Raw genomic sequence first — 10,249 nt, forward strand, 5'->3', positions numbered from 1 at the left:
GACTTATTTATCAAATGAGCAGCTTCTTCTGAATCCATCAGGAGAGGCGTGTGATGAGAAACTTTCCTTTGCAATGCAGGAACTATAATTAGGGGAAACTTTTGTTCCCACTCAACACTTGTAAGAATTCTATCAAGTTTCTCATAGGTGGGTGTGTGAAGATTATTGGCCCAAGTAAACTCAGGTCTTATAAACTGTCGTCCTAAGAGTGCAATTTCCCTCAAGTCGAGATTTTCAATAATAGAATTAAATATAAAGGGCCACCCAACATGAAAATTATCATTATTCTTCTTCTCTTTGACGTTTAATAAAATCTTCCTCTATCAACACAGGGAGAGTTTTTGAAGAACAAACACGAACAAGTTCCATTAAAAAGTCTGGATTGAGATCTGGTTGAGCGGCCCCATAGACTGCCACAAGTGCCCACTCAAAACCATCATCTTTAGAACGAACTTGGAATTTTACACAAAAATCCCCAGCGTTAATCTTTTGGACATGGAGAGAGTGTTTGTTGACCCCAACAGTATCCCCCCAGATCTGCCATGAGGTGGGAGACAATACCACGCAAAAATCAAGACCACCACATAGGTGACTCAAAAAAGGGGATGCAAAATTAGCTCTACCAGTCTCTAATAAGGCAATAAAGTCTAAATTCTGCTCAGAAGAAATTTCTGCTAAAAATGATGCTTAGTCGGGTCCTAAAGCCCTCTACTATTCCAGAAAATGCCCCTCATTAGTCAAACTTTTTCTAATACCGATGACATGTGTTGTGGCGTACGAGAGACATATCATATTGTTTTTTAGTACGCTTTCGCGAAGTCTTGATAGGGCCCTGTAGACAACCCGTCTTCTATTTGAAGGTCCAAACTCAGTGTCAAAAAGAGCTTTCTCAGGTGCAAGGTCCTCACAATAACCTTGCAGTGTAGGAACCGACAAACCATTAGGACCGTCATCCTACATGGGCGTCACTAATGCAGTTTCTTTAAGAATTGTACTTGTTCTATCTAGCTCTTCATCATTAAGTTTAAGTCTTGTTTGTGTATAGTCGTGCGCTGCACTGTAGACGTGTTCATGGGTTAGTCAATCTTTTAAGTCTATTTTGCTCAGACATTGTAGCTGTCTACTTGCCAGTGCTGTTTTGGCCGGTGCACACATGTGCTACAAGTTCCTGGGCTAGCCGGTTGGCTGATGTCGGTTTTGTTTTCCTAAAAGATAATGCCCACATTTGTGGTAGTTTATAAGTTAGGCCGAACGCTCTAATCACCGTTGATTTTTAGTGTGCGAATCTTACAACAAATCGCCGACGTTTTTTGTGCCACGTTGGCATCCTGAGGTGTGTGGGTGCTAGAGTGCTCGCCCGAACGGCCTCCGGCATGACTCACTGCGCGCGGTTGCCAGACTCGTCGTGTGGTAGAACTGGCCTTCGCCCGAGCGCACGCACGATAGCCATCTTCCCTGTTTCACAGCACATAGTTGTTTTTCTCCGCACAGTCTTCTCCTCTTCCATTTCTCCTTCTCATTTCCCCACTCCCCATTCTATTGAGATAGAGCTGTGGCGAGTGGCGGTTCCGTGGCGTCATAGAGGCGATTCCACGATGAATCTGTGGCGAGACGGCGTGACAGTCTCCTGGTGGCCTGTTGCCGTCGTCGGAGCTCATGCAGCTGTTCCATCGTCGCCGAGACTGAACCACACAGAGGTACCATCGTTGAAGCCCTGCATTTCATTCCCCCTCTTTGATTTTGTGCCTTGAATCCATGGCGAATCCGAGGCATAGTGGCGAGCTCTCTCATTTCCCATCGGCGGGGAGTCACCGACACATAGTTACACCGGCTTGTGTACGCGTTGTAGCCGCGGGGATGGTTCGCCCGTTCCTCGCGATTCATGCTTTGCTTTTGAGAGATGATGCGATTTTCAAATCTGGAGTATAGTGTTTGCTCTTCATTCATCCTTTGGTGGTCCTCGTTGTTTTGTGCAATTCATGCTGTGCAAGTAGCCATCGGCTCCCTGTTTGCGTATTGTATTTGTTGGAAACCAGAGGTTGAGAGCATGGCATGAAGCCTAGATCTAGGTTGGGTTCCATTTTGAGTTTGTGTAGGATTCATGTTTTTGTTCCGTTCATTTCGTACAGGTTGATGGCAATTCCCTGCTTAGTGAAACCCATTCAGTTGCCTTGTTGTTGTGTGCAAACATGACAACTATGTATTTCTAAATTAGCCGCAACTTGTTGTACTGCTTACTCAGCAGGTGACAACTCCCTCTTGCCCCCAACCCATCATTTGCCATGCACTTGCAATGCTATAGGGCTACTACCTAACGTGCTTCAGTTTGAAACCATTAGCAAACATGGCAACTATGCCCGTATAAGATCTCTTGCCATAATGCTTAGTTACAAATGGCAATTTGCTCTTTTTTGTCCCCAAACACTGTTCATTGCCATGCTTTCTGCAGGGCCACATGGCAACCGCCTCCTGCTATTTTTCCATGCTATTTGTGGTTCAAGAATGGCAACTATATCTGTGTGCCAACTTACCAGTTGTGGGATAAGAGAGAATGTGAATGAGAACCTTAACATGTTGTTATTCTACTTAGTTAGTATATGGCAACTTGCACGTTTATATTGCCATTCATCTGTTCTACTACATGGCAAACTAAGTTATGCTTGAATATGACACACATGGAATTTGCCGTCCATCTGACTAGCAAACATGGAAATTCTCCCTTGTCATCGACTTCATCAATCGCCATGCTACATTATGCATTCATGGCAAGTTTCTCTATGTTTCCCGTACACTCATTCACACTTGTTCTTATTTACATCATCATGGTTCGCAACCACCAGCAAGGCGAGGACGATAACTTCATGGAGCCGCCGCCACATGCGACTGGTGCGAAGAAAGATGGGGACGAGGTTCCTTTCTTCTTCCTTTCATCGTGTTCATGAGAGTTCATTCTTTTTATTATGGTATTTTTTATCAGATTGAACACGACAAGAATGACCCTGTTTCTGTTTTGTAGAAGAAGAAAAGCGTGCACAATAGGGCTTCACAAGAACGGCTAACTGTATTGATCAAAGGTTTTAGCGATGATGGGGACATGGGGATGCAGACGTTGATGGATGTGCGATGCACAAATTTAATGAACCCCGTGTGCGACTGGCTTGGGGTGATCTATGACCCTGCGTCCAGGGAATTTGTCATTTCGGGACGCGGAAGACTCCCTTTTGATGAGGAGTCCGCTTTCTGCACCTTGGGTGTCCCGCGTTGCAGAATCAAAGTCCCTTATGGGGTGAATAGCAAAACTGAGGAAGCTTTGTTCCCCTGTTTGTTCCCTGGCGAGGCATCCATGCCTAACAAGACCGTACTTGCAACTTTGTTGGGTGCTACGAAAACCCATGGCGAGGTGTTCAAGATGAAGCTGCTCATGTACTTAACCTCATCCGTCTTTGCGCCTACCATGTTGCTATGCCCAAGCAACGTATGCTTTCCTATCCTGGTGAATGTCCTTCATTTTTTTTCTTTTTTGCCATCTTCTCTTTCGTTGTCATGTAGCAGCATGTTTTCCCTCTTTGAAGCTTTTTAACTGTGTACGTGTGTACATTTTTTTAAAATTTTGCAGGCGAAGCTGAAAGATGTAAAGAACATGAATTGTTGCAAGTTCATTGCTGAATTCCTGCATGATGCCTTTACAAACAAGTTGTACCAGAAGGGATGCTGCCTACACCTCATGGTAAATGTTTCTTTGCAAATGCTTTATCATGGTACATTCGTTCCTTTTTTGACAATCTAGAGAACAGAATACGGTTAATGTAGCGCATTCAAGATGGCAATCATAGTTCATCAAGACACTTTTAAGGAGTAAATAAGTGGCAACTGCATTTGATCATATATGGAGTTTATAGTTGTTAACATATGTCAACTACAGTTGTTTACGTATGGAAACTCTGGTTGTTCACACACGACAACTCTAGTTAATGCGACATGGCAAGTACACAAAAATGCATACTACAGTTCACAGGAACATGGAAAATACTGTAATTTAGACATGGCAGATATTTTTTTTACAAACTACACCTGGTTGTTATAGCACTGGCCAACTGGGTTTGCACCGTGCTGCTCTTGGCAGTTACTAGTCCACATACATGGCAGATGTTAGCAGGTTAGGCATCGCAAGTGCAATACTTACTACATGGCAAACATGCCACCATGAACAGGACAAATCTGTTTTAAGTGTCCACATGCGAATGCATCACCAACCACATGGCAAACACACTCTTTTTCGTGTTTCTGTAATGTTTGTGTTATACAAGATTTACTTTGTTGCCATTTTTTACACATGGCATTCCTACTGAAATTTGACCTTTTTTCCTCACTTTTCGCCTTTTTGTGTTTTCCAGCTCATGTATGTCGACAGTCTTGACCTCTTTACTATCAAGTTTGCTGAGTTAGGAGGTCCGCCTCCTCCACATAAGTTTGCCGTATCTGCTTGGACTTACGACATTGACAAGGCTGTGCTTGCCGCAGACAGGATATCTAACACAAAGTGTGTCAAGCTTCATGTTCGTTTTTCTTTTTTCCTTTTTATATGGCAATGTGAAGTTGAGTGCAATTTTTTAATTTTTCAAAAGTTTTGATTTGTTGGGCATGGCAAGTTTGTGTACTCATCTCACCAAATTGAAAATTCTAGTACAATTTTTATAGTATTTTCATAGGGGGAGATATATTTGTAACCCTCATGGCAAAATAGGTTGTTTTCCACTTGTCATATGTAGTATATTTCACATGGCAAATATAGTTCATTCTGCATGGCAACTATCTTTTGCATTCCACATGGCAACTGCAGTGCACTCCACATGGCAAATAAATTGTAACTCACATGGCAAATATGCTTGTTTCCGCATGGCATTTGTGGTTCGTTTTCAGCATTCAATCATACATTCTGAAAAGTGCATATAGCAAACGCACCTTGTACGCACTTCACATGGCAACTCTTCGTGTATCGCACAGGAAATATTTGTGCCCTTCATACGACATACCGTTTCCCCACATATGTGCGATCCATGTTTGCTGTCAATGTTTTCTGACCTATCTTTTCGCTGCTTGCAGCTGATGGCCAAGCATGCTATTGACTACAGTATTTTTATTGGGCACAAAATTTCAGCAAATGGTTGGACGTGCATTCAGCTCCATCTTGTTCCGCCGAGGTAATTGAACACACAGTTATTTTTCATGACCCTTTTGCATTTGAGATTTTTGCGATTTGTCTTTTTACCCCCCTATTCTTTTTGTGTGACAGTCACTGTTTAATTTGTTTGCTCTAATCAAGCCGGGGTTCCTGTCGAGCATCTAGTTGGGCAGTTTGCATTAGGCATGAGCAACCTGCTTGGGAAGTTGGTTGAGGGCTGGACATCATTGGCGGGTTTTGATGGCGATGCAGTTGCCACACATTTCACTTCTTTGGTTGGAGAACGTAGACATCGTCCAACTGGTTGTTGTGGCTGATACGACTACAACAGTTCTCAGGAGCTCCTTGACACCCAAGAGGAGCTATTCGGAGATGGTTTTGGTGGTGACGACGCTGGTCATGACAAGGATGGAGATGATCATACGGAGAATGTGCAACATGAAACTGATCACGATGAAACTCGAGAAGTTCTGGACGGAGATCCCACTGAGAAGGATCCACCGGTTGTACCAGCATCTGAGGTAGGCAATGCCTCCACCATCATGAGTAACGTCAGCGTTTCTACTTCCAAGAGGTGTAGGGTGCCGGAGGATGCTGCTCAGGCCCATGCCGGTAAGAGGCTCAGGACTGATCCTGTTGTTGCTAGGCCGAGGTTTGCTCTTTTGTTCATTGTGGCATTTTTTTCATCCTTCAATGTGTTTTTCATCAGCTATATCCCATGATTGCATTCTCTTACTCTCTTTTGCCTGTGTTTTCCATGGGCAGTGAGGCGATAGGCGGTGGACAAGAAACTAAACAGAAACAAGTGGGCATGCCCTCTCATGCTTCTACTCGGTTGAACAATGCAACACCCACTGTGGCTGGCATCACGTCAACACGCTCGTCTCCTCGTATAGCATCATCCAACAATGGGGATCATGTTGTGCTGGAAGACTTGACAAAAACAACCAAGAGGTATGTTTCTTCTTTCCATTATGTGGTGGCACCTAACTCAAACGGTGGAGCAAGTGGCAATCATTTTCCCAAAATTCACATGGCAGTTCTAGTATGTTGAACATGGCAACTGATAGTTACTATCCACGACAACTTGTTCAATGCATTCCACAATCAGTGGCAACTTTATTGCATTCCAGATGGCAATTCTTGTTTGCCCCACATGGCAACTTTTGTCTGTCACAGATGGCAACTCTTGCACAACACAGATGGAAATTTCTGTTTATCACACATGGCAACTTTGGCATACCACACATGGCATTTTATGTTTGACTTGGATGGCAAATTTTTGATTGTATACCACATTTTATATTTGTTGTACACCACATGGAAGTTCTAGTATGTTGATCATGGAAACTGATACTTACTATTGTTGGTGCAATATCTGCCTACCTGTGTTTTGGAGATTGTTGACAAAAACATGTATGGACTGATTTGTTTGCTAGTGCATATAGAGAGAAATAGTCCATACAGAACCAAAGAGAATGGTGTCTCCAGTGCTAAGTTTGAGGAACTTCACCAAAGTATATCTGCGCTGCAGAGAAGAACGAGCTAAATCTGTTGAAGATATGTAGACGAGAAGATTGATGTGAAGGGATTAACCCCTCGAAAGTTTACTGCTGAAGCGATGCATATGTTTTGGTATGGCCGTCTGAAGGAATTGACTGCAACGAATGTAAGTCAAAGACAAAGTGAAGACATATTATTCATTTTGTTGTTCTTGTTTCATTTACTTGAGTCATAGGACCTCCGTACTATTAAGAGGGGTATAGGTTCTCAAAGCTTTGATCCGTTGTGATGCTTAGCCCAAAACCTATGAAAGATGCAAGAGAAATCTCTTTATGATCCGAATGATTACCTGGCAACAGTAGACGTTGTTCTTCGTGCTGCAGGAGATATCTTTCGGACTAAGGAGTTAGCATTACTTGCTCCGCAAGTAATGTTACCGTTGTGCTCAAATTGCGACCGTTGGACTCGTGTCATTCAGTCATTGGATCCTCCTCGTGTACAATTTGGTCATTTCCCATCAGGGAAGGCTGCGGCTATAAATAGCCACCCCGCTCCAACATTGTCCGTTGGCTGCTCCGCTTGAGATTTCTGAGAAGATTGGTTTGAGCAAACCCTCTCCTTGTGATCTGAGTTTAAGATCCATCGAGAGAAAAATCAAGAGCCCAAACCGAGACAGTGGTTTAGCATCACAGTAGTTCTGAGTTAGAGTTATTGTACCTATTGTTGTTGAGAGCTGCACACTCTCTAGACGGATAGGTTTCTGCTCGAGTGTTGAAGGGTTGTTATCTTCACCAAGCTAGATCTTCAGCAACCAAGAGTGATTATGGTTTGCGAAGGTCGACCGAAGGTTTGGAGATCGCCGACAAGGATCTGCCATGAGTGAATTGGAGTCTGATCAGCTTCAAGTTGAAGGAGAATAGGGTGAAGAGAGTTTATATTCCATGTTAAGTCACAACCCCTCCAACTAGACATAGCCCTTTGGTATAAGGGTGAACTGGTCTACCATATCTCTCTGTCTCCATCGAACACCACTATTTCAATCTACTTTACTACAATTCCTTCAGCAGTTACATCTGTGTTCTTTGTTGATAGTTTATCTGATCATTATCATTTATTGTAGTTTTACTTTCTCATCTGCCTTTGTTGTCATTCACTTGAATTAATCTTCGTATCTCATTTCGTTGCACTTTCATCATTCTGTTTAGCCATCCTAATTTCACCTCGGTGAACCCTCTTGCATATCTCTCACCACCCGTATCATGTTGTGTCTCATTCTACTGCATCTGTTTGCATGTTGCATTGCTCTCATCATAGTTAAACCCATGATTTCCTAAGCTCATACTATTATCACTTATTTCATCGAGGAATATGCTTCTGAAGATGAAGATTGATTTAATTCATTTCCCCCTTTCCATTATTCCACTGCTATGATTGGGATCAGTTTCAAAATGTTCGAAAGAATTTTTGAATCTCCCATTCACCCCCCTCCGGTCGATATACTCTCGGTCCTAACAATTGGTATTAGAGTAGGTACTCCTTGTCTCTGCTTATTAAAGGTCTAACGTCCTTAGAGTTTTGAGTATGGCGTATGAAGGTAGATCCTCGCACTTTGAAAGGTTTCCTATCTTCGATGGAAATGACTATCTCTATAGGAAGGAAAGAATGAGAATCAGAATTCAAGCTATCAACTTTGAATTGTGGCAGATTGTGGAAAATGGATACAGCATTCAGCAACCAGATGATACAAATTTTGATGACAAAGCAAATCTACAGTTGGATGCTCAAGCAAAAGATATCATCTGTTGCAGTTTGTCAAAAGACATTTTCCTTCGATTCCAAAATCTCGACACTGCAAAGCAACTCTAGGATGCCATCAAAAATGCTCATGAAGAGTTCATTGCCAGAACGGATCCCCACACTCAAATGCTTCATGCCATGTTTACTGGTTTCAGAAGTCTGCATAAGGAAAGTGCTACGGAACTCACTGGTTGTTTGACAAACATAGTCGAAAGACTTCATCAGCAAGGAGTAATTGATATCACTGATAGAGATGTGGTCAACAAGCATCAGAGTGCTCTGGATGAAACCTTTGATCCCATCGTAGCTCAAATAAAGCAAAGACCAGACTATGAAGAACTTCACTATGTTGAGATCATGACGCTGCTGTCCATTCACGAAGAAAAGATGGAACTTGAAAATGCAGATCAAGAATCTTCTTCAGAAGGTGAAGGAGAAATCCTATCTCACTATCGCAGCTCACAAGAAGAAGAAGAAGAAGATATAGAAAATCAACACACTATCACAAGGGAACTTGAGATGCTCACAGAAAGGCTAAGTGATCTTCGAAGACAAAATTTGTGTCTCACAAATGATGATGAATTTGACTTGCCTTAATCCTCAAGAAAGTTGCCCCCGAAAGAAATGAAGTGCTCTAAGTGCAAACAATTCGGTCACCTTATAGCTGATTGCCCGTGCTAGGAAAGGCCAAGCAACATATGGAAATATCTTCATTGCGATGGACTCACTCGAATGGATCGTCATACTAAGCTCCCGAAGAAAAATGAATCTCCATCATCATCTTATTCGACGAGACCAGTCACTGATGCACAAGCCAAAGCCACTATCGAATCCAACATGAAGAAAATCTCTCAGTTGAACAGAGTCTTCATTGAAATGAGAATGGATTCCGAAGATGATACATCCGAATCCGAATCAGATGATGAAGAGCTTCACAGAAGGATAGGAAGGAGCAATGCTTTCATTGCCTATGAATCATCAGACAATTCACTCGAATCAGATGCTGATGATGATGCTTCAAGTGATGACGAACAAATAGCCTTCTACCTTATGGAAAAATCCTCTAAGGATCAGGTATCAGCAAAACATTCAAACTCCATGAATGGATATTCTCCTGAATACATTGCCTATGCTAAACTTGTTAAGACTGTGAAATCTCAACAAGATGATGTTGAAAGGCTCAAGAGAAATCAAAACTGAAGGATTACTGGCCGAAGAGATGGAGAAGAATCAAAAGTTGGTCGAAGAACATGATGCTTTTTCTTCAACTATTGATGATCTTATCAATCGATATGATCCCCTTACAATTGACTAGGAGAGTTTATCAGATGAACTCCTTAACAGGAATCAAGAACTCGTGTCACTGAAAGAGTGTCACACCAAGCTGAAGAAAGAAAAAGCTTCTCTCTTCATCGAGCAATCTGTTTAACTTCCTGATGATTTTGTTCCTCCATGCTTAAAATGCCTAGAACGCAGCAATGCTGATTCACCTGCTGAAACTTCTAATGCTAATGTCAAAATTATTGCAACCACTACGAATGATAACTCTAACCCCTCCTCTGAGTGATTTGGTGCTGTTACTGATGAATATTGCAGGCTAAAGGACTTGCTTGAGACAGGAATGCTAAGAAGCCTAAAAGGGTATCAAACTCTTTGTGATGTGCAAAAGAAGTCAATACCACACAGAAATCCTCAAAAGGAAGGAGTGGGCTTTAAAAGGAAACTCAACGTTGATGGAACTTACTGGACTCCCGAGCAATATCCTCG

General features: G+C 42.4%; 1 protein-coding gene across 4 annotated transcripts; it reads left to right on the plus strand.

Moving 5' to 3' along the window:
* Positions 1 to 1,401: 1,401 nt before the first annotated feature.
* Positions 1,402 to 9,602, plus strand: LOC123069889 (uncharacterized). 4 transcript variants are annotated; one of them, XM_044492849.1, is made up of 8 exons: positions 1,402 to 1,697; positions 2,841 to 2,909; positions 3,017 to 3,493; positions 3,617 to 3,727; positions 4,395 to 4,556; positions 5,104 to 5,201; positions 5,294 to 5,834; positions 5,948 to 9,602. In XM_044492849.1, exons 1-7 carry the CDS (start codon positions 1,596 to 1,598, stop codon positions 5,316 to 5,318), a joined length of 1,044 nt encoding a protein of 347 aa, XP_044348784.1. In that variant the 5' UTR covers positions 1,402 to 1,595; the 3' UTR covers positions 5,319 to 5,834; positions 5,948 to 9,602. The 4 variants fall into 4 exon arrangements, with proteins under 4 accessions (XP_044348784.1, XP_044348787.1, XP_044348785.1 ...); XM_044492852.1 differs by having other exon boundaries at positions 4,395 to 4,540; XM_044492850.1 differs by having other exon boundaries at positions 3,017 to 3,475.
* The last annotated feature ends 647 nt before the right edge of the window (positions 9,603 to 10,249 follow it).

This window comes from Triticum aestivum, chromosome 3B, assembly GCF_018294505.1.
Source record: "Triticum aestivum cultivar Chinese Spring chromosome 3B, IWGSC CS RefSeq v2.1, whole genome shotgun sequence".
In the NCBI taxonomy this organism is placed as follows: Eukaryota; Viridiplantae; Streptophyta; class Magnoliopsida; order Poales; family Poaceae; genus Triticum; species Triticum aestivum.

Excerpts from the sequence above, each read along its gene's own strand:
- LOC123069889 (XM_044492849.1), top strand. The coding sequence starts at position 1,596 with ATGAATCTGTGGCGAGACGGCGTGACAGTCTCCTGGTGGCCTGTTGCC. Across the intron at positions 3,494-3,616 it reads ACGTATGCTTTCCTATCCTG|GCGAAGCTGAAAGATGTAAA; the intron begins GTGAATGTCCTT and ends AAAATTTTGCAG. Across the intron at positions 3,728-4,394 it reads GATGCTGCCTACACCTCATG|CTCATGTATGTCGACAGTCT; the intron begins GTAAATGTTTCT and ends TGTGTTTTCCAG.